This window comes from Myotis yumanensis, unplaced genomic scaffold, assembly GCF_028538775.1.
Source record: "Myotis yumanensis isolate MYYU_CA2020_CCGP unplaced genomic scaffold, mMyoYum1.0.hap1 SCAF_5, whole genome shotgun sequence".
NCBI lineage: Eukaryota > Metazoa > Chordata > Mammalia > Chiroptera > Vespertilionidae > Myotis > Myotis yumanensis.
In genome coordinates this window covers 63,001,638-63,028,901 of record NW_027223756.1, presented here as the reverse complement: position 1 = coordinate 63,028,901, position 27,264 = coordinate 63,001,638, and the positions used below count along the sequence as shown (strand labels likewise).

At 35.9% G+C, this 27,264-nt stretch overlaps 1 protein-coding gene across 10 annotated transcripts in view; it reads left to right on the top strand.

Annotated features, from left to right (window-relative positions):
- The window catches only part of RAPGEF2 (Rap guanine nucleotide exchange factor 2), a 243,388-nt gene that overhangs the window by 194,885 nt on the left and 21,239 nt on the right, over window positions 1-27,264 (top strand). For all 10 annotated transcript variants that reach the window (XM_070415386.1, XM_070415385.1, XM_070415387.1 and 7 more), the window contains 10 exons: window positions 947-1,124; window positions 7,610-7,746; window positions 8,601-8,759; window positions 12,402-12,554; window positions 12,797-12,961; window positions 20,577-20,684; window positions 20,774-20,977; window positions 21,078-21,186; window positions 21,879-22,125; window positions 26,602-26,759. In XM_070415386.1, coding sequence (XP_070271487.1) covers window positions 947-1,124; window positions 7,610-7,746; window positions 8,601-8,759; window positions 12,402-12,554; window positions 12,797-12,961; window positions 20,577-20,684; window positions 20,774-20,977; window positions 21,078-21,186; window positions 21,879-22,125; window positions 26,602-26,759 — 1,618 coding nt within the window. The remainder of the gene's footprint in view (window positions 1-946; window positions 1,125-7,609; window positions 7,747-8,600; window positions 8,760-12,401; window positions 12,555-12,796; window positions 12,962-20,576; window positions 20,685-20,773; window positions 20,978-21,077; window positions 21,187-21,878; window positions 22,126-26,601; window positions 26,760-27,264) is intronic.

Here is a 27,264-nt window from a genome sequence, read left to right as displayed (position 1 = left end):
TTAAAGAATGTGTATATAGAGGACTGATTGTAAATTTGAAAGTATAAGGTGATTAGTAATCATCTTCAGTGTAAAGATGAAACAGGTGAAAATGTAGTCAGAACAAGCATTAGCAAATTGTCACATTTCTAGATGTCAGACAGAAGGTGCCAATAGCAACAATGTTGGCTTAGATTCTCTGCTCACAGCCTTGGCATACTATATCACAACAAGCTCTACTTCATTTTCATTCTAGAATTTAGAAACAATTCTGTGGATTCTGGATTTAAATTAGGCGATGTATTTTCTGAGCGTGCCACAATTGATTCTCTCTGCCTTGGCCACAGGCCTTATTGTTCTCCCAAGTGGCGCACCTCTGCTCATGATGGTGTTTTTTAAGTGATATTTATTCAGGCCTTGCTTGCAGAGCTGTCCTACAGACATTTTCAATTATCCTATATTCATTAGGTATTCTGTCTTCAATTATTTTCACCCTAGGTTTTTCTTATAATGTATATACATATTTTAGTTTAGGAAAGGTACCTAACAAAGTGAAAATGTGATTAAAATTATTTTTGTTAAACTTTAGAAAATATGAACATGAGCTTATTAAGTTATTCTCTTTTTAAAAAATGGAGTGAAAACATAAACTGTTTTTTTCTTCTTTATTTTACTATGTTTTAAATGTCATATGATAGCTTGGATAAGAAATAAAAAATATAGAGATAAAATTATTAATCCCAACAAAAAATTTAATAGGGAATAAAATCACTCATTTTGTTGAAATAATTATTTTATGTAATGCTGGGTACATAACTACTTATTGATGTTGATACATGTAACTTTATTACAGAAAAATTGATATAATAAACATTTAATATTTTATACTAGATTTGTTCTTGTTTCTTTTGGGTACAAAAGATGTACTTAAAACAGTTAGAAAGTTGTTTTTTTGCTCTGTGTTAAGGCCACAGAAAGTGAGGCTGGTGATATGGACCTGAGTGGGTTGCCAGAAACAGCAGTGGATTCTGAGGACGACGACGATGAAGAAGACATTGAGCGGGCCTCGGATCCTCTGATGAGCAGGGACATCGTGCGAGACTGCCTGGAGAAGGACCCCATTGACCGGACAGACGATGACATTGGTATGTTTGGAGGAGAAAGTGAATCTAAGAGCAATTTAAAGTCTTGAGAAGTAAAATTAAACAGTCGCATTTCTTGAAAACATATTTTTGTAGTCCATTTTGCTCAGCCAATTTCTTTAAGAATCTACAAATAAAACTTTCAAATAAAACACACTTTCCACATAAGCCTTTTCTTAGCTTACTTTATGGCAAAAAAAAAATTAAAAGTCTTGCAAATAACATTACTTCTATTAATTTTCTTGTGAGCGCTGTTCCTATTAAGCTCATGATTTCTGTAGGTAAACATTAGTCAAGTGGCACTTGGGGAAACTGTCCTGTCGATGACTTTGCTTCTGCTCTGATTCCATATGACCGAGCAGAAGAAGACAACAGAATGTCAAGTTGCAGCATAGGAGCTGTGGGAGTTGTCTTTTTTTAAACACACCCTAAGGTTAAAAAGCTAAGTAGTTTATATCCACTCTCCCTTTCCTTGAGCTACCCTTTCCCCACCTCTCCCATCAGGCCACAGTGGATTGTGTGATAATGGTTTAATGCAGTGATGGCGAACCTTTTGAGCTCGGCATGTCAGCATTTTGAAAAACCCTAACTTAACTCTGGTGCCGTGTCACATATATAAATTTTTTGATATTTGCAACCATAGTAAAACAAAGACTTATATTTTTGATATTTATTTTATATATTTTAATGCCATTTAACAAAGAAGAATCAACCAAAAAAAATGAGTTCGCGTGTCACCTCTGACACGCGTGTCATTGGTTCGCCATCACTGGTTTAGTGTGTTGAGTGCACCTTCTGCACTCGGGCTTCTCCTCAGCATACTGGGAGTGAGAGCAACTTCTCTTAGAGTCTTCTGTCCACCAAAGGTCTAGACTAGAATCTGTAACCATACTTACCTGAGCCCGAATTATCTGTTCTATCGCTCCCCCAACTCATTTTGCGCCAGTACGTATTTGAAGAGAAAGTCAAGGAACTGAATCTATTGAGATTGCATAGTATAGGCATAACTATGAGTGGCTTGTTGCATGTGTGTTTGAGGGAGACAAACATTATGTCTGAAAAACAGTTTTTATCATTTAAACTATATGCATAGGCTAGGAAATTAAGGATGAAAAAGTAAAACCTGGAATTAGATATTAAAATATAATAAAGCCATTTATAGGAATTGGTAGCTACTTATAGATGAATATCATAGGGTGATAACCATTTGATTAGACTGAGCACATTCTGTGTATGTGCTGTGCATTATTCTAGGTGCTGGCATCAGTGGGTAGGAAGGCAGATGAGGTCCTTGCTCCATTGCAGTCTGAGAATAAAGTGGGATTCGGGGGTAATGGAGGTGGGGAGTATAGTGAATAAGAGCCTGTTTTAGGGAGGTAGAGCCAGTAATTCTGCTTAAAGGGCTCAGAACTGAAGGAAGTGAGAAAGGAGCTAGGTGTGCCTTTGGCCTCAACCTGTTCTGGATAATTATTGCCTATATCTTTGCTGGAGTATGGGATTTGACTGCTTCTCAAATACACACCTCACTTTAGCCCATTTCCTTCTCTATATTCACCACTTCTCGTTCCAAAGGTGCTGGTAGTTTCTAAGTCTTTTGAGGTTCCTGCAGCATAAATTGGAGTGGGTCTGTTTTACCCCTTGAAAACATAGGGCTTTGCTTTCGTTGATACCGCATGTGCATCTGATTTCCAGTGTCCAAAATTATGTTTCACTCTCCTCTTTGTCTTTGCCAACTTCTTTTTAAAAATCTGTTCATCGTAGTTTTAAAGAGAGAATAAAACTGAAGTGTGTTCAACTTGACTTCCAGAATCCTTGCTCATAGCATGTTTTGAATTAGATTGAACGCTGCTTATGAACAGACTGATGTGGAAGTTACCCTTTTGTGAGCTAATGTATCTTCTCTTTTGAATATGTTCATTTTAGTATAGTTATGGAAGAAAATGATGACTAGTGTTAAAATATATGTAGCATGTCATTCTTAAAAATGTAAGGCTTTCACTTTATATCTGAAGTTTTTCTCCTAATTTCTGGAAAGCAAGAACTATGCTGATTCCTACAAAATAATGCGAGGCTGTCTTTTTTTAAAATGTGCTTGTTGATATAATATCTATAGTGAATAACATGTCCTTGAATACCAATTCTCTTGCAAGCAGCAATGATTTTGATGTTTGCTCTTATCAAATATACTTTAATTTAAAATAATAACCATTATCATTTAAGATAAGGCCTAATGAATGTTGTTTGGTCCACAGGAGATCTTAGATCTTCTATCTCCTCAAAATAAAACCACACATGAGAATTCTTAGCCTTATCTTTTGCTGTTACTGTTTGTTAAATCTAGCTCATCTTCCAGTATTTAGTTAAAACAGACATCTTTCATATGAACTACAAACATCTGGATAATTGATATTTTCTCTAAATGCCTCTCTTCCCATCCACACAAGAAAAGAAGGGATGGTGTATGTTGGAGGTGGGGGAGTATTGAATCAAATGAAATAGCTAATATTTTTTCATATTTTTAAAACTGCAAGAATTACAATTTTCTCTTTGGGTTTCCCTAGATTCTTTTTTTTTTTTTTTAAATATATTTTATTAATTTTTTACAGAGAGGAAGGGAGAGAGATAGAGAGTTAGAAACATCGATGAGAGAGAAACATCGATCAGCTGCCTCCTGCACACCTCCTACTGGGGATGTGCCCGCAACCCAGGTACATGCCCTTGACCGGAATCGAACCTGGGACCTTTCAGTCCGCAGACCGACGCTCTATCCACTGAGCCAAACCGGTTCTGGCAGGTTTCCCTAGATTCTTAGTTGTACCTTTGTTTCATTATTTTGAAGGAAGGGACTTTATTCATTTTTGGTCTCCCAACTCATAATTTTTGTAGGTAGCCAATGATTGGATGGTTGTTAATTTAATTTTTTGTTTTGAGGGCTTGACACATTAAGGTAGAGAGAGAGGAAGGGAGGAGAGAGAGATAGAAACATCAGTGATTTCAAAGAATTTCTTTTTCCCCCTTCATGTACCAAAAACTCCATAGATTTTTTTAAAAATATATTAATATTGTTTCTTACATAAAATTAAGCCAAAGCAAATAAGGTAAGCTAATTTTCTGAATTGGCTTCAGTTTCTGATCTTGTAAGTTATTTGGTTTTCCACTGTCACATTTACTAGGAAAAAAAAGTTTTTTTTAAATGGCTAATATTTTTCATAAACAGCAATATTCCCTTCCAAACAAAACATATTATTGTAATAGATTATTCCAATCAATATAGAAGAAAAAAAATCTGCTTCTCCCATCCATGGCTTTTTCTCTTCCTATGTCCTAGGAACTGTCTGACTCTACCCCATTCCAAGCTCTGAATTCTTGGCTGCTCTAAACCTTTAACTCTGTTAAGATCCCTGTAGCATTATCAGAGTTTATATTGAGCACTTATAGCCAAATGCTTTCATTTTATACCTATTGTTTAATATTGGCGATAAAAATTCTTAATTTTTTTAATTGCTCTAAACCTCCAATATAGTAAGTAGTAAGATAGAAGTTACCACAAAACCAGTAATGCCATTAATGAACCTTTGAGAGTCTTAAAAACCCTTAGATGCCATCTGGTTAACCATTTATTTATTTTTTGTTTTTCAACTGAGCCTGAAGAATTACGGACATTTTCTATTATCAGATATTTTCTTCCTCCTTTATTATTTATCCTTAGTATATGTGAAGCACACATATTTTCCATCATGTTGTATTTTTTTTCATGTTGTATTTTTTAATGTTAGTCACTACTCATATATCACAAATTGATTTTATGATCTACTAATGGAGTAGGAATCTGCCAAAAAGCAAGAAAAATGTCTATGCAAGGCACTTAAATCATAATATCAAGTATTAGTGATTATATTTTATACTTCATATTCATATACTTCAAATTGTTCCATCATACTTGTGTTAATAATTTGACTTTTATTATTGTCTAAACATTATATTAAATTGAAAATATTTCTGGCAACTTCCGGTCTCATATTTTTCTTAAGACCATGAATCTTTGGCTTTTATTAGGGGAAAGGAAAGAGTAAAATGGGCCCTAGCCGGTTTGGCTCACTGGACAGAGTGCCAGCCTGAGGACTGAAGGGTCCCGGGTTCGATTCTGGTCAAGGACACGTGCCCGGATTGCAGGCTTGATTCCAGTAGGGGGCATGCAGGAGGCAGCCGATCAATGATTCTCTCTCATCATTGATGTTTCTGTCTCTCTCTCCCTCTCCCTTCCTCTCTGAAATCAATAAAAATATATATTAAAAAATGAGTGGTCTATAGGTCTATAGTATAGGTCTATACTTTCATACCTTACTTTGAGGAGTTGTGGGTGGGAGCTGAAGAAACAGAGGCTGAAATGGCAGAGCTGTAATGTGTTAGTCAGAGGACCATGACGTGTTCATTTGCCTTTATGTGTTAAACCAAAAGGTCAGTGCATTTGTAAAACAATGATTCCTACCTCCCATATGTAATAAATATGGGTCATCTCTTGCAGTGGTTTCAAAATTGCTTTATTCCTGTCCCCAGGAATAAATAACACAAACACACCTACTCATTGTTTCTGTAAGTGATGTGCTTTAATGCTCTTTCTTCTTCATTTAAAAGAAAAAAGCCGGTTGCAACAGTAAATTAAATTCTTGACACATCAGTCTGGGTCAAGTTGAAGAACACTGTCCTGTTGGACAGAGTCCCTGGCTACCACCTGTGATTATTATGCGCCTGATTACCAAAGCCACCCTATGTAATGAAAAGTCGTACACAGGAGGGATGACGTAGGGTCTAATCAGAGCAGACATTACCCAGCAGAACCAGAGAAAATCACCCAGTCTGACCTTATAGAAATGCAATATACATATATATGTATATGTATGTGTAATATACATTCATATATAGAATATATCGTTCTATTCTACATTGTTTTTGCAATTAACAAACTATATACAACAACATAAAATTTGTCATAAATCTTAATAGATAGAAGGAATACTCAAGGGGAGAATTTCATTATGTGGGAAACAAGAAAAATATCGTGGAATTTTTACTTAGCTAAAAATGTGAAAGGTAAGAATATATTAAAGACATTAGTAGCAATTTTTATTTATTAAATATTTACTCTATGTTAAGGACTTAACCTTTATTGCATTTGATCCTCACAAGTATCCAATAAAGATATGTATATTATTTTTTAACAAATGAGAAAAATATGCCTTAATGCAATTACATAAATTTTCCCAAAATAATATAACTAGTAAGTATTCAAATGATGTCCGACACACACCTTCTGCTCTTCTTCACTGCCTGTGATGTCCAGCGTGAACTCTTGAGGCAGATGGTCCTGAAACATATTACTGCTATCACCTAATTATATGGCTTTGAGTCTGTTTCCTCCCTGTGAGATTTTTAAAAAACATAAGCCTGGCTGGTATGGCTCAGTGGTTGAGCATGGTCCTATGAACCAGGAGATCATGGTTCGATTCCCGGTCAGGGCACGTGCCCTGGTTGCAGGCTCGGTCCCCAGTGTGGGGCATGCAGGAGGCAGCCGATCAAGGATTCTCTCTCATCATTGATGTTTCCATCTCTCTCTCTCTCTCTCTCTCTCTCTCTCTCTCTCTCTCTCTCTCTCCCTCTTCCTTCCTCTCTCTGAAATCAATAAAACATAATTTAAAAAACAAAAACAGCAACAGTCATGTACCTCATAGAGCCATATTGAAGAGTAAGGAAAGAATATAGTAGGTAGTTAGTAAATCTACCTAGTAATACAGAAAATTAAAAATCGAGACCACAAGACTGAAAAGACTGTGAAGTCATGCATCTCATCAACAGCTAGACTTACACCAAAGCAGAAGTGCTCTTCCACAGCATCGCCAGTTGAGTGATCAAACATGTCTTTCTTTTTTTCCATCTGTGGGATAAGGAATAATATATTGTCACTTACATGTTACAATATAAAGTTTTGATTGACCAGTTTTCATAGATTGTCTGATCCATTGAAAACACCCCTTGGTTTCTAAATCCTGGAATATCTGTAGATTGAAGGTAGCTATTTCTGCTCACTGTTTTGGCCACTGAAATGGACTTCAATGGCTTTTGGAGAACTCTCAGAGCTCTATTTCATTTCAGCTCATCATTTCACCCCTTAATAAGCCTTAATAAAATCACAGCTCGTTTTTCAGTAGAAATTTCTCATTTGAAGTTTATTGATTTATTCATTCCCATTAGAATTTGAATTACAGTGTATACTGTTGCTCCTGACACAACAAGGAAATGTCTCTATTCCCAGAACAACAGAAATCTTTGTAGACCTGCAAGAAAGCCAACTTGTACTAAAGATACTTAATTACATTTTTCAATGGGTTGAATCTTAGGGCATTTAAAAATAAAGAACCCTAGAGCATTCTTTTTGATTGCTTGTTTTAAAAAACAATGTAACTTTTACACTGAGTATCTTTTCTTTTCAGAACAACTCTTGGAATTTATGCACCAGTTGCCTGCGTTTGCCAATATGACAATGTCAGTGAGACGAGAACTCTGTGCTGTGATGGTATTTGCAGTGGTGGAAAGAGCTGGGACCATAGTGTTAAATGATGGTGAAGAGGTTAGTAAATATTTCTCCCACTTAAAAAGTTTCTGTTTGAGGTTCTGTCAATACAGCAAATGAACAAAAAGCCAGTTCTTACTTTTTCCCCCTTAAAAAAACAATAAACAAGTTTGAATAAGTCAAGAGTTATGATACGCTCATTATTATGTGAAAGTATTCCAAATCCATTGTTTTGTTTTTGGTTATTTACAATATTTCAAATGATATTGGTAAAGATATTGTTATGTGTTAACTTTACAGATGTTACAACTTAAATGTTTATAATATGCCTTTTGTCAGAAGAAACTAATTTTCTTATTCAGGCAGTGGTGATCACTTTTTCTTATTTACTACATGTGTTTTGGGGAACAGAAGAAACTTTCCCTTTATGTCTTTTTTTTTAATGTATTTTTATTGATTTCAGAGAGGATGGGAGAGAGAGATAGAAACATCAATGATGAGTGAGAATCATTAATCGGCTGCCTCCTGCACGCCCCCTACTGGGGATCGAGCCCGCAACCCGGGTATGTGCTCTTGACCAGAATCGAACCTGGGACCTTTCAGCCCGCAGACCTGCGCTCTATCCGTAAGCCAAACCAGCTAGGGCCCCTTATGTCTTTTTAGAAAATAATATGCAAAGTCATACTGAGAGATCAGAATGACATACACCCTGTGCTAGACATAAAGATATGTACTATATACATGGCTATGCTTTGTTCCTTGTTCTGTGAATTTGGTAAACAGTTAACTTTACTTATTTGTTCCATCTTTAGAATGAAAAGTCTGCTAAATCATGTGTAGAGACTATTCTGTCTTTTACAACTGCATGATCATGATACTACTTTCTGTTTTGTCTTTGTTTTTTTAATTAGCTGGATTCCTGGTCAGTGATTCTCAATGGTTCTGTAGAAGTGACTTACCCAGATGGCAAAGCAGAAATATTATGTATGGGAAATAGTTTTGGTGTCTCTCCCACCATGGATAAAGAATACATGAAAGGAGTAATGAGAACAAAGGTGGATGACTGCCAGGTATAAAATAGCATTTTTAAAAAGTTTATTTTATGCTTAATAAAGAACATATTATCTGTAGTTGTGGTAAGACTTTTATGCCTAAATAAATAGGTCAGCTTTTAGATTTATAAGTAAGATTTTAAAGTAGAACTATTACTTTCAGTGTTTTTAGTGTTATCCTGCCCCAGGAAATTAAAAATAAATCTCCCTTAAAGTTATTTGAACTACACAAAAACTAAGTGTTCTAGAAATATGTTCTCTTAAAAAGAGTGTTCTATACAGATGGTATCTTAACATTTTCCATTAATAATTGATAATCTGTTCATCAGTATATATGGGAGTAAAACTCCCATTCTAAAAATAAATTGTATAAATAGATTAATAAAGATGATCTGGCACAGTTATGCAGTGTTTTTATTTAATATGTACAAGATAAGGAATTAATTTTAGAAGTCGTGAAAATTAATCTTAGTATGACTCAGTAGAAAGACTTGCTAGTAAAAAAATAATTGCTGACATAAGGAAAATACTTGGTAGCTAACGTGTCAGTGCTGATACTATGTTAATATTCATTATTTAAAAACATTTAATTAAAGACTAGAGAAAATATTGAGACCAAATGTGAAAATTAATTCGATTAATATAAATTGTGATGTCATGTGCCCAAGAGAAAAGAATACTGTGACATAAACTGCCATTGGCCTTTTATAAGCAAAATCTTGTTTGGGTTTTTATTTTATACTAGAGGCCCTGTGCACGGGTAGGGTACCTAGGCCTGGCTGGTGATCAAGGCCAATCGCGGCCTTCCTTCGTTCCGCACTGCCCCCTGGTGGTCAGTGCACGTCATAGTGAGTGAGTGAACTCCCAGTCTCCCAAACTCCCGAGGGGTCACTTTGCATATTAGACTTTTATATCTATACACACACACACACACACACACATATATATAGAGAGAGAGAGAGAGAGAGAGATCATAGTGCCAAGATCATAACGCATACTTTTTATGTGTCAACAGCTGTCTGAAAGTATAAACCTCACCAAAACAATTCACAAATTGAATTTACCAGTTAAAATTCTATTTTACCTATTAATTTCTCACTATATCTATAAACTTCTTAAAGCAAAAATAAATCTGCTAATAAAAATGTAGATAAATGTTTTCATCTTAAGTTTCTTTTTAGATATCAGCTCTGTGTGGCCATATTAGAAATTCAGTTTGGGATTTTTCTTTTTTATGGCATTTTAGTTTGCTGAAGAAATGCCCAAACTAGAAGCAATGTTCTCTCTCACTCTCCTGCATGTGATTGAGGAAGCTTGAAGCTTAGTTGTCACTGGCATGCTTCCTAGAGCCATGAGGAACTTGCTTTAGATTGAAGTCCAAACTGTGAATGTTTGTATGGAGAGACCAAAAGAGCCTGAGTCCTTCATAATATATTTGGTTCATTGACTCAGTCAGTGCTAAGCCTACCCTTAGCTTTGGATTTAATGCAGATGTGAATCCTTATGCATAAGTTTGAATCACATATTCTGATAGTTGCAGATAAAAGCATATAGAATAAACTGGAGAATGTCATTTATATCTCAAAATAAAAAAAAAAAAGCCCAAACTATCTGCCTAGACATTGAGAATTTTAAATCAAACTTATTTTAATTTTCTTAAATTCTTAGTCTTGAAGATTAATTTTAGTACATTTCTCTTTGAAATACATTTTTTTCTGCCTACTTAGTCATTTTAACTCAGGAATATATTTCTTTTTTAGGAGATGAATGAGAAAATGATAGAATTATGTTCTCTAAAACTAAGTATAAGAAATAATACCTAAGGTTATTTGGAGATAGGGGAAACAATTTTTCTTCTCTGTAAAAGTTTTAAAAAATAAAAATATCTTTGAGACAAAAAGGCTAAGCACTATATATGGGGTTAGTGTAATGGAAATGGTTTTTTTTAAAAGAAATTTTTAAAAATGAATTAAACTATGTATAATTACTTACAAGGAAAGTAATTAAATGTTTTGAATTTTTACTTTTGATTCCAAAGTCTTAATACAAAAATTAGTGATATCATCCAATTCAGTGGAAGAAACAGTTTTATAATATGGTACTTCTCAAGTGTGAACTGCTCCTGCAACTTCTGTTAAAAAAAGGGGGGGAGGGACATAGAAAAGTATATTAAAAAATGAAAGACAGTTATAATTTGCACTAGTAGCTCACTGCGGCTTGCCTCAGCTGGCCGCCCCGCCCACCATTGCTCATAGCTCTCTGCACAGGTAGCTCACTGCCCCGCCCTCCTGCTGATCGGTCCTTGCACATCACGGCATAATGACCATTTGCATATTACCTCTTTATTATATAGGATTGCTTAGAAATAATTAACATTTTGTTATATTTCCTTCTAAGATCTTGATATGCATATACAATTTTTTTTGAATTGGCAAGCATATAATTATGAGACTTTGGGTAAATTAGCAGCTGATACTACAGTTGTGTCCTCATCTGTACAACGGGGATAATAGTAGTGCCTTCTTTATGGGGTGATTTGGAGGATAAATTGAGAAAGTCCTGTAAGGTTACTGCAAAATACTGAGAAGGAGGATGTCATTATAAATATTACAATATTTGGTTTTCCACCCTAAAAATATTTAATGTAGTATCATGAACATTAAGCCAGAACTCTAAATGTCCTATGAAAATATGATTTTGGATGGCTTTCATATTTTATCTTATGTATGCTATAATTTAACCATCCCCTTTTTTCACCTTTTCACATTAAAAGAGAAAAAGAAATGTTCATGCTTTTTTATCCCAAAATGATTTCTTAAATAAGAATAAATCCTTCAAAATTCAGATGCAACAGTGGCCTTGGTTAATTTGTGTAATAAGTGATTTCTATAATTCGTTCTTAACTTTTCTTAAAACTGCAAAGAAATGTAATTAAGTGCTTTGCTCTAAGCCCTGACATTTTGTGTGTGTGTGTGTGTGTGTGTGTGTGTGTGTGTGTGTGTATGTGTGTTAGGGGTCATGAAGGAGTAATGGCTTGGTGTGTATTGCTAACTTTTTCTTTAAGCCTTTAACACCTGTTATAAGAAATAATGATTTGAGCTTAACAAGCATATGGCTTGTTTTGTGGACCTTTTTTTTTAAATAGACTTTTTAAAATGATTTATTAATATAATTAGCAAATTTGTAATATCTATTCCACATATCCATGTATGGAATTTCAGTGTCTTCTTATTAAAACCATCTTTATTTTAAAATCCTGCTTTTAAAATATTTTCAAACTTTTAAAACCCACTAAATGGTGATTGTTTTTATGTCTCTCCTCTTAAGATTCCACTCCCCTCCACTAATATTTTTTTAATTGTCAAAGAAGAGGCATGAGAAAGGACTCCTCTAATTTTACCACCTGATTTTTAAAAATTGTTAGTGTTTTTAATATAAACTGCACATAAATATTCTAAAAAATGAAACTTTTCTTGAGCAAGGAAGAACTACATTAAAAAGTAGAGAATTCTGATTAAGGTTCATTACTGCACTCATTAGAAAGTATGGGAAAGACATAGAAAAATGTCAGAGTTAAATAATTAAAACGCTGAGTTATTAGTACTGCTAAGTCTCTTGCAAGCACTTTATCATTAACATGTGACTTATATTTTATTCTAGTTTGTCTGCATAGCCCAGCAAGATTATTGCCGTATTCTCAACCAAGTAGAGAAGAACATGCAAAAAGTGGAGGAAGAAGGAGAGATTGTTATGGTGAAAGAACACCGAGAGCTTGATCGAACTGGAACGAGAAAGGGACACATCGTCATCAAGGTCAGACAAACATGGTTCTATTTGATTGGCAGTATCAGGTATGACAGCTGTAGATCCCCCACCCAGTTTTTAGGCATAGTTTTTCTTGAAAGTTACCAGTTGTAAAGAGTCTTTATATTTCCAGATGAACAGCAGTTTTATTAATTATATATATTCACTACCCAGTTTGTCTTATATTGAAGATTTGAACATTTCAGATGCTATTTCTGCAGAATAGTGATTAAACCTTCTGTTGGCTACAGGGCACCTCAGAAAGATTAACAATGCATTTGGTGGAAGAGCATTCGGTGGTGGACCCAACGTTCATAGAAGACTTCCTATTGACCTACAGGACTTTTCTTTCCAGCCCAATGGAAGTGGGCAAAAAGTTATTGGAGTGGTTTAATGACCCGAGCCTCAGGGATAAGGTTGGAAAATATATTCTAGTTTGACTTTTAAATATGAAATATTCATATATAAACAAGTATACTTTAGTATGTTTGTCATGCCAATTACGTTCAGGTTATTTTAATGGAATAAGAGAGTGTACTTTTTAAGCAAAAGTGATACAAATGTTAGTTCTTGTTATAGGTTGCTAGGTTCAGTCCTAAAATTATCTTTTTTTTAATGCAAATGTTAGTAAATTATTGATAAATGTTTAAATTTTAGTTCTTTTGGGAATGTGTTTGAAGCACAACCCCCAACCATCTGGGTTCCATAGGAATCTGTATCATCTAGGAGGTAGAGGGTCAGTGTACACCAGATAAAAGAAAAGTTGCAGTTTTTAAATTGGCACCATAGCAGCATTGCATGACAACCATTGCTGGCTGGTAGGTCCCAGTAATAGAATTCTAAACAGACCCTTTTCAGCATCTCTTGCGAGCCGTGTCAAGGCTAGATTGGATGGTAAACTACATACTCTTATGAAGTTTGAGAGTTAATCATAGTCTATACTTCTTTCCGTGTGCAGTCTGATTTACATGAGACAGACTTGGGAGGGGCAGGGTGGGAAAATCCAGAACAGGAGAAAAGCCCAAGCTCTAGTGCTGGTCCTGCTACTAACTAGCTGTGAGGTCCTAGGGAAATCATTTGGACAGTATTGCTTTTCAGCTCATATTCTGAGAGTCACAGGCCTAGATCTCAACCAGGCTCTTCAGCCATAAAAACTTGATTTGAGTGGTATTGCCTCTGTCATTTACTTTATATGCCATCTCACCCTCCTGACACTCATATATTTACTTGTAAAATGAATAATCAACATCTGTTTGGGACTGTTGTGAAAATGAATAATAGAAAATAAAGTTCTTTATGTAGTACCTCACGTAGAGCCAGCACATCCTAAAGGTTGCTTGCTGTTGGTGGTAGTTCTCAATTTATGATTTATGAATCTCGTTTTTCTAGTTGTAATATGGCTAGTGGACTTTCAAGTTGGCTTCTCAGCTGCAAAATTTTAATTTTATAAAAAAGTCAAGAGTTAGATATTGTTTTAAGGGGAATCATCTTATATGTTTCCTACATTTGAAGAATTGGGCAATAGTGATGGTATATGACATAAAATTAATGTAAATATCAAGATTTAACTCAAGTGATTAGGTTTATACTATAATTTATCACAGTATATTAACAATAAATAGTATTTTAAACTGTGGTTAAAAATTAACTATATACCATCATCTCTTTCTTTACTGCTAGAATAGTGTGCTTTATTTTTTCATTTTAAGAGGTTAATGTTTGAAAACAATTCCATAGAAAATTTATTTTATCTTGTTATTCAAATTTAGAAAATGAAACTCATATAAGAGAAAACAAGTAGTTTTATATTTAAGTTGCAATTATATCCACTTCATTTAGTAATATTTTAATGAGAATTTACTTTATGCCAAGCATTGTTATAAGTATTAAGGATGCCCTTAGAACATAACATAAAGTTGTTGTACTCATGGAACTTATAGTCTAATGAATGTTGCATAGTTCTTGCTGGGTACAAAAAAAAACAACAATCCATAACTGAGAGTGTATATATTGGCCTATATGAAAGTGTTGGGCTGTGTGAAGACACATGTGTAGGGTGGGAAAAGGCTGTTCATTTTTCCTGAGGAATTACAGGTGTTAAGAGGTTTCTGAATCTTAATGTTAATAAGTAATTTGTAACTCCCTGTAACTCCCAGCTAGTTTTTTCCTTTTATAACTTGTTCCCTTGTAGATCTTCCTAGGCTTAATACTGTTAATTCCTTGTGTCTAGTCTGCCCTCGACCTTTTTTTTTTTTTTTTAAAGTTCTGTTTTCTTTATCTTGTATTCATTTATTTTGGTTTTACTATAGCTTTGTTTTTTTTTTTTTTTTTTTTTTTTTTTTCTGTTCATGAAGAATTTAATAATTCAATAAAATTACCCAACTTTTTATTGATTTGTTTTGTTAAAAACTACAAGAAAAATAGTATACATAAGATGAAATGCATTCAAAATTACCAATGGACATACATTTCTTTTAAAATCTTTTAATATCTTTTAATAGTTTACATTTTTTTATAGTTACTGGACAAAGTCCACATATATTATATTTTTCTAAAATATGTTGTTTTTTTTTTTATTTTTTTTTATTTTTTGCTTAAAGTATTACAAAGGGTATTACATGAGTATCCTTTCCCCCCCCCCTTGACAAACCCCTACCCTCCCTTACCCCCCAGTGTCTTATGTCCATTAGTTATGCTTATATGCATGCATACAAGTCCTTCGGTTGATCTCTTACTCCCCTCCCTCCTGCCCCCCAACTCTCTCTGGCCTTCCCACTGCAGTTTGACAATCAGTTTGAGGCAGCTCTGCCTCTGTATCTATTATTGTTCAAAAGTTTGTAATGGTCTTTATTATCCATGAATGAGTGAGATCATGTGGTATTTTTCCTTCATTGACTGGCTTGTTTCACTTAGCATAATGCTCTCCAGTTCCATCCATGATGTTGCAAATGGTAGGAGTTCCTTCTTTTTAACAGCAGCATAGTATTCCATCGTGTAGATGTACCACAGTTTTCTAATCCATTCATCTACTGATGGGCACTTAGGCTGTTTCCAGATCTTAGCTATGGTGAATTGTGCTGCTATGAACATCTGGGTGCATATATCCTTTCTGATTGGTGTTTCTGGTTTCTTGGGATATATTCCTAGGAGTGGGATCACAGGGTCAAATGGGAGTTCCATTTCCAATTTTTTGAGGAACCTCCATACTGCCTTCCATAGTGGCTGCACCAGTCTGCATTCCCACCAGCAGTGCACAAGTGTTCCTTTTTCTCCACATCCTCTCCAGCACTTGTCGTTTGTTGATTTGTTGATGATGGCCATTCTGACAGGTGTGAGATGGTACCTCATTGTTGTTTTGATTTGCATCTCTCGGATGATTAGTGACTTTGAGCATGTTTTCATATGTCTCTTGGCTTTCTGAATGTCCTCTTTTGAAAGGTGTCTATTTAGATCCTTTGCCCATTTTTTGATTGGATTGTTTATCTTCTTTTTGTTGAGTTGTATGAGTTCCCTATAAATTTTGGAGATTAGGGCCTTATCAGATATGACGTTGGCAAATATGTTTTCCCACGAGGTGGGTTTTCTTGTTGTTTTGTTGATGGTTTCTTTTGCTGTGCAGAAGCTTTTTATTTTGATGTAGTCCCATTTGTTCAGTTTCTCTTTAGTTTCAACTGCCCTAGGAGCTGTATCAGTGAAGAAATTGTTTTGGCATATGTCTGAGATTTTGTTGCCTTTGTATTCTTCTAGAATTTTTATGGTTTCCTGTCGTACATTTAAGTCCTTTATCCATTTTGAGTTTATTCTTGTGTATGGTGTAAGTTGGTGGTCTAGTTTCATTTTCTTGCATATGTCTGTCCAATTTTCCCAACACCATTTATTGAAGAGACTATCTTGGCTCCATTGTATGTTCATGCCTCCTTTGTCAAAAATTAATTGAGCATATTGGTTCGGGCTAATTTCTGGACTCTCTATTCTATTCCACTGATCTATATGCCTGTTCTTGTGCCAGTACCAGGCAGTTTTGAGAACAGTGGCTTTGTAATACAGCTTGATATCTGGCATTGAAATCCCACCTACTTTGTTCTTTCTCAGGATCGTTGCAGCTATTTGGGGTCTTTTTTTAGTCCAGATGAATTTTTGGAGAGTTCGTTCTAGATCTGTGAAGAAGGCCATTGGTATTTTAATGGGAAGTGCGTTGAATTTATAGATTGCTTTGGGTAGTATGGACATTTTAATGATGTTGATTCTACCAATCCAAGAACATGGTATGTTCTTCCATCTCTTTATGTCTTCCTCTATCTCTTTTTTCAACGTCCTGTAGTTTTCTGAGTAGAGGTTTTTAACCTCTTTAGTTAAGTTTATTCCTAGGTATCTTAATTTTTTTGGTGCGATGGTAAATGGGATTGTTTTTCTGATCTCCCTTTCTGAAAGTTCACTATTGGTGTATAGAAATGCCTCAGATTTCTTGGGGTTAATTTTGTATCCTGCTACATTGCCAAATTCATGTATTAAGTCTAGTAGCTTTTTGATGGAGTCTCTAGGGTTTTGTATGTATAATATCATGTCATCTGCAAATAAGGACAGTTTTACTTCCTCTTTTCCAATTTGGATGCCTTTTATTCCTTCTTCTTGCCTAATTGCAATGGCTAATACTTCCAGTACTATGTTGAACAGGAGTGGTGAGAGTGGGCATCCCTGTCTTGTTCCTGTTCTTAGGGGAAATGGTGTTAGTTTTTGTCCATTGAGTATGATGTTGGCTGTGGGCCTGTCATATATGGCTTTTATTATGTTGAGGTATGATCCTTCTATTCCCACCTTTCTGAGAGTTTTTATCAAAAATGGGTGTTGGATTTTGTCGAATGCTTTTTCTGCATCAATTGATATGACCATGTGGTTTTTTTCTTTCAATTTGTTTATGTGATGTATCACATTTATTGATTTACGGATGTTGTACCATCCTTGCATCCCTGGGATGAATCCTACTTGGTCATGGTGTATGATCCTTCTGATGTACTGCTGGATCCGATTTGCTAAGATTTTGTTGAGGATTTTGGCATCTATGTTCATGAGGGATATTGGCCTGTAATTCTCTTTCATTGTGATGTCTTTACCTGGTTTTGGTATTAGGGTGATGCTGGCTTCATAGAATGAGCTTGGAAGCGTTCCTTCCTCTTGAATTTTTTGTAGTAGTCTGAGGAGGGTAGGTTTTAGTTCTTCCTTGAATGTTTGGTAGAACTCCCCTGTGAAGCCGTCTGGCCCTGGGCTTTTGTTTGCTGGAAGCTTTCTGATGACTGCTTCAATTTCTTCCATAGTTATTGGCCTATTGAGGTTTTTAGATTCTTCCTGATTGAGTTTTGGAATGTTGTATTTTTCTAGGAATTTGTCCATTTCCTCCAGGTTGTCCAGTTTGTTGGAGTAGAGTTGCTCGTAGTATTGTTTAACAATCATTTGTATTTCTGTGGGGTCTGTTGTTATTTCACCTCTATCATTTCTGATTTGGTTTATTTGGGACCTCTCTCTTTGCTTCTTGGTGAGCCTGGCTAGGGGTTTGTCAATCTTGTTTATCCTTTCAAAGAACCAGCTCTTGGTTTCATTGATTTTCTGTATTGTTTTTTTGGTCTCTATTTCATTGATTTCTGCTCTAATCTTTATTATCTCCTTCCTTCTGCTCACTCTGGGGTTTTCTTGTTGCTCTCTTTCTAATTCTTTGAGTTGTAGAGTTAGATGATTGACTACCATTTTTTCTTGTTTTTTGAGATAGGCCTGTAGAGCTATAAACTTTCCTCTCAGGACTGCTTTCATTGTGTCCCAGAGGTTTTGGATTGTTGTGTTTTCATTGTCATTAGTGTCCAGGATGTTTTTAATTTCTTCTTTGATGTCATCGGTAACCCAATCAATATTTAATAACATGCTATTCAGCTTCCAAGTGTTTGAGTATTTTGGGTTGTTTTTATTGTAGTTTATTTCTAACATTATGCCATCGTGGTCTGCGAAGAAGCTTTTTATGATTTCAATCTTCTTGAATTTGTGGAGACTTTGCTTGTGGCCCAATATGTGGTCTATTTTTGAATATGTCCCATGAGCACCTGAGAGGAATGTATATTCCGCAGCTGTGGGGTGAAGTGTTCTGAAGATGTCAATTAAGTCCATCTGATCTAGTGAGTCATTTAGGATTGCTGTTTCTTTGCTGAGTTTTTGTCTAGCGGATTTATCCAGTGATGTCAGTGGTGTATTAAAGTCCCCTACTATGATTGTATTGTTGTCGATTTCTCCCCTGATATCTTCCAGAAGTTTTCTTATGTATGTGGGTGCTCCTGCATTGGGTGCATATATATTTACCAGGGTTATATCTTCTTGTTGTATTGATCCCTTTAGTATTATGAAGTGGCCTTCCTTATCTCTGGTTATGGCCTTCACTTTGAGATGTACTTTGTCAGATATAAGTATTGCTACCCCAGCTTTCTTTTCCTTTCCATTTGCGTGAAAGATATTTTTCCATCCCTTCACTTTCAGTCTGTGTGAGTCCCTTCTAATGAGGTGGGTCTCTTGTAGACAGCAGATGTATGGGTCATGTTTTTTTATCCATTCAGCCACTCGATGTCTTTTGGTTGGAGCATTTAGTCCATTTACATTTAAAGTTATTATTGAAAGGTATTTGTTTGTAGCCATTTCTTTTTTTTGTGTGTGTATGTGGCTGTTTTCTTTCTGAGCTTGATATTTCTTCTTTTTACACCAGTCCCTTTAGCATTTCTTGCATGGCTGGCTTGGTGGTGATAAACTCCCTTAGCCCTTTTTTGTCTGTGAAGCTTCTTATTTCCCCTTCAATTTTGAATGATAGCCTTGCTGGATAGAGTATTCTTGGATTCAGTCCTTTGCTTTGCATCACTTTGTAGATTTCCGTCCATTCTTTTCTGGCCTGATGTGTTTCTGTTGAGAAATCATTTGATAATCTAATGGGAGATCCCTTGTATGTTACTTTCCGTCTCTCTCTTGCAGCCTGTAAGATTCTCTCTTTATCCTGAACATTTGCCATGGTAATTATGATGTGTCTTGGTGTGGGTCTTTTCGGGTTCACCTTGTTTGGAACTCTCTGGGCTTGTGTGACTTTTTTCTTCCCCACCTCAGGGAAGTTTTCTGATATTATTTCTTCGAATAGGTTTTCTAATCCATGTTCATCTTTCTGTTGTTCTGGCACCCCTATTATTCGTATGTTGTTTCGTTTCATGTTGTCCCAAAGCTCCCTTAGGCTCTCCTCCTGTCTTTTAATTTTTTTCTCCATTTGCCGTACAGTTTGAGTGTGTTTTGCTTCCTTGTCTTCTAATTCACTAATTCGGTCCTCTGCTTCTCCCAGTCTACTGTTGATACTTTCAATGGAGTTTTTTATTGAAGCTATGTCACTCTTCATTTCTTCTTGGGACTTACTTAAGTTGTTTATTTTTTCATCTGTTTCTTCTAGCTTCTTGCATAAGTAGTTGAGTTTTTCATCTGTTTCTTCTTGCTTCTTGAACATGTGGTGCATGTACTCTAGGAACCTTATTCTGAATTCTTTTTCCGTCATGTTGCATATCTCTGTCTCACTTAGCTGCTTTTCTGGGGAGTCCTCCTTTTCTTTCCTTTGGGGGTTTCTTTGCCTACCCATGTTTGATCTCGCTGACATATGTAGATGTTGAGATGTTCAGTGGCTGCTCCCTGGGTTGCAGGGGCTCCTTGGGTTGTGGTTGCTGCTCAGATGGTTGCGGTGGCTATAGCTTTGTTTTTATGGTAATCTGTTGCAAATATATTTTGAGAGTAAGTAAGCTTCACAGATTCAAGACCCTTCTTGGCAAAACAATCTAGAGTCAATATTCAGAGTATAAAGTTTTAGAAGGTCATTTCCTTATGAATAAAATCATTCCTGAGGCTTTTTGTACTTAGTTTATTTTCTTATTTGCTATTGCTAGGTTGTTTAGATGTCTAATTTGAAATCGCTTTAATTGCAAACTTTTAGCACTGAATTTTTAGAAAACCTACTGAAAACAATTAATTTTTCAGGTTACACGGGTAGTATTACTGTGGGTAAATAATCACTTCAATGACTTTGAAGGAGATCCTGCGATGACTCGATTTCTAGAAGAATTTGAAAATAATCTGGAAAGAGAGGTAATAGTTGTGATTATTTTAAAAACCATCAGCTTTATGTTCGTCTTATTCAGCCTGTCTGTGAAACTACTCTCTCTGAACTCTTACAGAAAATGGGTGGACATCTAAGGCTGTTAAATATTGCATGTGCAGCTAAGGCAAAAAGGAGATTGATGACATTGACAAAACCATCCCGAGAAGCTCCTTTGCCTTTTATCTTACTTGGAGGCTCAGAGAAGGGATTTGGGATCTTTGTGGACAGTGTCGATTCAGGCAGCAAAGCAACTGAAGCCGGCTTGAAGCGAGGGGATCAGGTATGATATTTCTAAATCCCGATTTCAAGGGTGACTCTTTCTCTTTTTTTTTCTTCAGTCAATTGGGATATTGATATTCGTTTTATAATTTTATGTTTAGATACTAGAAGTAAATGGTCAAAACTTTGAAAATATTCAGCTGTCCAAAGCCATGGAAATTCTTAGAAATAACACACATTTATCTATCACTGTGAAAACCAATTTATTTGGTAAGTATTTTTGCATACTTTCACTTTTCTCCTTTTGGTCTTTATAATCTTAATCATAAAAAGGCCATTTTTATAAGTTATATTTAAAACATTATAGGAATAAGAACATTTATAGTAAAATGCATAGATATATAATTAATTATGTAATTAGACCTAAATCAGAATCTACTGATGTGATGACCATAAAAATTATGTTTTATCAATGTGTTTATTCATGATTTAAATACCTATACATTTAAATAATATACTACTTTAGCCCTGGATGGTGTGGTTCAGTTGGTTGGGCATCATCCCACACACCAAAAGGTTGCTGGTTCAATTCCCAATCAAGGCACATGCCGGGTTTCAGGCTTGATTCCCTGATGGGCATGCAGGAGGCAAGCCATCAATGTTGCTTCCACACATAGATGTTTCTCTCTCTTCCCCTCTCCCTTCCTCTCTCTCTAAAAATCAATTTTAATTATTTTTTTAAAAAGCTACTTTATTTTAACTTATCCTGAGTGGGAAGGATAGAGCAACATTATAAAGTAGATTGCTGTTGTCATCCATTCACTGGAGTAGAGTTTTCCTGTAAGATTACAGTTTTGATAGCTGAATTCTATACTATTCATCTATTTCCAAGTGCTACAGTTGCCTTTGAATTGCTCCGATTTCTTATAATGGATGTTCTGTGGCGTTTATTTCCATTTTAGTATTTAAAGAACTTCTGACAAGATTGTCAGAAGAGAAAAGAAATGGTGCCCCTCATCTTCCTAAAATTGGAGACATCAAAAAGGCCAGTCGCTACTCCATTCCAGATCTTGCTGTAGATGTGGAACAGGTGATAGGACTTGAAAAGGTAAATAAAAAAAGTAAAGCCAATACCGTTGGAGGAAGGAACAAGCTAAAGAAGATACTCGACAAGACTCGGATCAGTATCTTGCCACAGAAACCATATAAGTAAGTGTCTGTGTAAATTTTGTGTCCATTATTTTTTGTTATAATAATATGCAATGGTAATGATGTAATTAATATTTGCAGGAGTCTAAAAAAGATTTTACACTTTTATGCATGAGCTATCTTAGAAGAAATCTTGAACAATCAAGTTTGTTTTAATAATGTTTTTGCCATTTACTTGCTTGTCCCAATCTTCATTAAAGAGAGCTATAGCACTTCCTCATTTGAACTATTTTTTTTTTATTTCTCAGTTAGTCTTTAAAAATATGTTGTATTTGTTCCCATATTCTCTATAATTGGGAGTTTTTTGCTACCATTTCTTTGTTTCTGAGTGTCTTCTCTACCATCAGCATCTGCTCTTTGCCAACCAAATCTTTGCTTCTTCCCATTGCTACTATTCATCCTTGCCATTCTCTTCTTTCCTTTCTTTTCTCTTTGCAGTTATTTAGCCATTGCCAATATATCACCAACCAAACACAGAATCCTTTTCTTCTTCCCAGTGTTCTCTACAGTCAGAATGTCAGGTGTATCTCGAATTTCTCAAATCTCTGTTTGGCTGTTTATTCATGCCAGGAGCTCAGACTAGACAAAGTTGTTGGTTTCACTTTTTTTTTTTTAAGCATTGCTTGTTTGCTTGGTTATTTCTTCATTTTGGCTTCTTCTCAGTCTAAGGATGTTTTATATAACTGTTACCATCAGTCAAAAAGTTTTTAATGTTAAATAACGTTGGTGCACCAAATTTATTTATTATATACTAGAGGCCCAGTGCACGGATTCATGCACTGGTGGGGTCCCTCAGCCTGGCCTGTACCCTCTTGCAATCCGGGACCCCCTTGCTTGTGGGGATCAGGCCAAAACCGGCAGTCCAACATCCCCAGAGGGATGTAGTAGTGCCTGAAGTGGCAGGCAGCCGGGGAGGAGCCCGAGCCTGGACCGGGCTCCACTGCACCTGCTGCCGCTCAGTAGTGCTGCCATGGAGGCAGGAGAGCCTCGCACTGCTGCAGCTGCACTTGCCAGCTGTGAGCCCGGCACCTGGTGCCCTTCGGTCAGCTGAGTGGTGCTCCCACTGTGGGAGCACACCTACCACCAGGGGCAGCTCCTGCATTGAGCATCTGCCCCCTGGTGGTCAGTGTGCGTCATCGCGACTGGTTGACCAGTTGTTTGGTCGTTCAGTTGTTTGGTCGCTTAGGCTTTATATATACAGATTCCTCAAACTACAATGGTATAAGAGATAACTTAAAAACATGTTCTTTTTTTTCTTTATAATGAAAGGAGCAGTAGTTACAGAGATTTAGGACTATATCAAGCATTTCTATTTTTAAATTCCATTTCAGTTAAAATTTTCACCCACAGATTAAAGAGATATGGTCCAGAATATACTTTTGATGAGTTGAGTGTCAAACTTGTATTGTCCCCATTGAATTATGATTGATGTTTTTGCATCAGCTACAAAAGACTTCTGTAATAGAGTCTTAAGGATAAGCAGTGAGTAAGATGGTTTTATATATAGACTTGAGAGTGTATTTATATTGAGTAAGTTTCCAAGTGGCCATGGATTAGGTTTGCATTACAGAAAACAGAAGTCGATTTTGAAAGTGACCCTTCTTGATTAAGCACAGAGAGAGGCATGCATATAAAGACTAAAAGTATTAATGTTCTGTGAAACATTCAAACCTTCACATTGTTAGTAGAGTTATTGGCAGCACAATAATAATAAAAGACCTCAGAGTAATATTTGATGATGAGTTAAATATGAACTTACAAAAAATAAAAAGTCAGTGTGACTCTGGCAAGTATTAATAGAAATGTGACATGTAAGAACTGGGATGCAATCCATTCACAGTACAGGATGTTAACAAAGTACACAGTATGAAAATACTATGTATAATTTTGTTCTCTGTGAACTTAGATATTCAAAAGCTAGAGAAGGGGACAGAAAGACAATAAGTAGAGGTATTGAATTTAGAACACTGAGGAAACATCTTGGTTTGCAGTTTTTTAAAAAAGTATGAATCACTTACGTATTTTATTACATAAAAATGATTTGCTCTAATTTATATTGCAATGCAGTAGAAAGAAATAATTATATATTTTTTTAAGAAGACTCAGTAAAATGTAGGATCTATCTATTGGTCTGATAGACTTGATTTAATACTGGTTACCACTTAAACTTTTCTCTCCTAGAAGTCAGCATGTGTTTGCAAAGATTTTTTTGTTTTTTGCAAAGGCACTAAACTAGTCAATTAGAGAAATCTTCTAGCTATGTCATTTTGTTTTGTTTTTTCCCCACTCTCTCTCGAACATTATAAATATTATGGAAACTAAGATGCTGAATAATGGCAGACGGCCAAGGTTAGGCATGAGAGAGATGTAAATAGAGGAGAAAGAAAGGGGTGAGGCAAGAGGATTGTAGGATTCAGAACTGTTTGTCAGGAAAGTAGAGATACTGATGAACCCAGAGAAAACAGGGAGTAAGTCACTAGTCTAAAATCAACAAAGGCCAAAAACCAATTTCAGTAACAATGAGAGAGTTGGAGTGGTTGAACAGTAGGAAGATGTGTGCACAGACATTTCTGAATTATCTCGAACATAAAGTAGTTTCCATCCTGGAGCATCCGCACGTCTGTGGATAATAGAGATACAGGCAAGAGGAGAGAGTTAGATCATATTAGGTGTTAAAATGTTGAAGGAAACATTTCTTAAGAGGGCAGCTCTTCTGGGTGTGCCTGGAGTATACTAATATTTACAGCCATTTGTGCCAGGGGCGGCCCAGTCAGCTATATCTTTGGCCTGAGCCCATAGTAGTTATCTCAGCTCATGTATTACATCTAATATTTTTGGCAGTAAAAATTGGCTTATATGGTTGAATACTAAAACTTGACTAACAATGTAAAAGTTTGGATGTTTCACAGAACATTAACACTTTTAGTCTTTATATGCATGCCTCTATGTGCTTAATAAACAGAAATTTTATTTTGGCATGGACTTACCTATAAACTTGAAAGAACTTACACTGAAATTACCTTTAATTTTTGTTTTCAACAGAAAGCTCTTGTCCTTGCTTATTTACCTTTATAATGTCTATTTTACCAAGGGAGAGGGAGGGGGGAGGAGGGAGGAGGGATGGAGGGAGGGAGGGAGGCGGGAGGAGAAAGAGAGAGAGCGAGAGAGAATGCTACTGGGTATCTTTTTAGCAGAACCATTAAAAATAGTTGGTCAAGCTCTAATGTCTGAAACCCTTACTGATGCTAAATGCCTTGATTTTATTTATGACATTCCAACCTTAGTATAATTTTCTTTTTTCTTCTTTCAAGGTATTTATAGAAACTAGATAGAGCTCTAACCATTTGCTTGTGATCTAGTTGTTTTTTGTGTGTGCCTGCATATTGTTGTATTTTGATGTTTTAAAAACAGTTGACTCTTCAAATCTAGAAATAACCTTTATTATTAAATCATGTTTCAAATCTTTGTTTCTAGAGTTGTCCACAGTAACAGGTTTTTTATAAATGGAAATGAATTTGTAGCTACCCATAATAAGCAGTATTTCTCTGGGAACTTAAATGTGTAACTAGAAAATTTTAGTAGAGAACTAAAAGTGAGTCATTGGAATTTCATTGCCTCTTCCTTGATGCCAAGAAATGTCACTCTGCACCACTGCTTTCTTATGCTCTGTGTAATTAAGAAATAATGTCTGTGTCAGGGTTCATTTACATTTGACTCTGTAGTGATCTCATTTCTCTGAAACACTGAAGAATGAAATTGGGACAGTTTGGATTTTTTCCCTTCTATTCATTTCACTCAGTTTCTTCAGTTCTTAAAGATCAGATTATAAAACAATTTACATTCTGATGCGGAAGCCGTCAGCTGAGTGAGAACTAAGTGTGTTTTTTAATGTACTTTTTTAAAAGTCTGTTTCTACCCTGACCTGCGTGGTTCCCCGTGTGGCTCAATTGGTTGAGCATCATCCCTGGCACCGAAAGGTCGCCACAGGTTCGGGTCCCGGTCAAGGCACATGCCTGGGTTGTGGGTTTGATCCCAGGTCAGAGTGCATGCGGGAGGCAACCAATCGATGTTTGTCTCTCTCCTCATCCTCGCCCTTCCTCTCCCTCCCAAACTAACACAAACGCTTAAAATAATAATAATAAAAAAAATAAAACTGTTTCCATCAGAACCTAGAGCATATCTTTTCTTGAAAGTATTTCTGTACGGAGAAACTACTATTTGTTATGATTTGTCTTAATTAAAAGACATAGTTTTCAGAGAAACACTCTACACTTAAGAAACAGCAAAACAAATTGAGTTGGATACAGTCTTAAGCAGTAGGTACGTTTGCAGTTCTCAACCAAATTCATCAATATTTTTACATTCACTGCATGTTCTGTGAGATGGGATTTACTTATGGTCTGTGTCTGTTATATATTGATGAGTTAAACATTCTACCTGGTTGACTGCTATTTCCTATTTTTCCTGTTTGTTCAGTGATATTGGGATTGGTCAGTCTCAAGACGACAGCATCGTGGGATTAAGGCAGACAAAGCATATCCCAACCGCATTGCCCGTCAGTGGCACCTTGTCATCCAGCAACCCTGACTTACTGCAGTCACACCATCGCATTTTAGACTTCAGTACTACTCCTGGTGAGCCCTGCCCACGCTGCTTTTGTTTAATTGCAATCATCTCTTTTCTTCTAATGGAATGGTGGTAGCGCTGTACGTATCTCTCTTGGTTTGCCATGGATTTATCAGATGCTTAGTCAGGGTGCACCTTCGAACAGTTGGAACCAGCTCTTCTTTATTCTTCAGACTGCTGTGATATGGCCATGGGCAAGTTCATCTCTTTGAACTTGTTTTCTCTTTCCTAAGATGAAGGTGATATATACCGTGCAGGCATTACTAGATCATATGAAGTAAATAGAATGAAAGGCCTATTTTAGGTCAGCTTAATAATGAGCTTTTCGGTATATAATACAGATGAACTTTAGATTTAATTTTTTTTTTTACTTTTTGCTATGAACTGATGAGTTTGCATTTGTCTGTAGACGATGCGTTTATCTATAGGGGAAATGCGTCCATGCAGATTATTAGCATGTGGACTGGTTGCATGTTTGAAGAAGAGCTATAATATGTGAGAGGGGAAATTTTA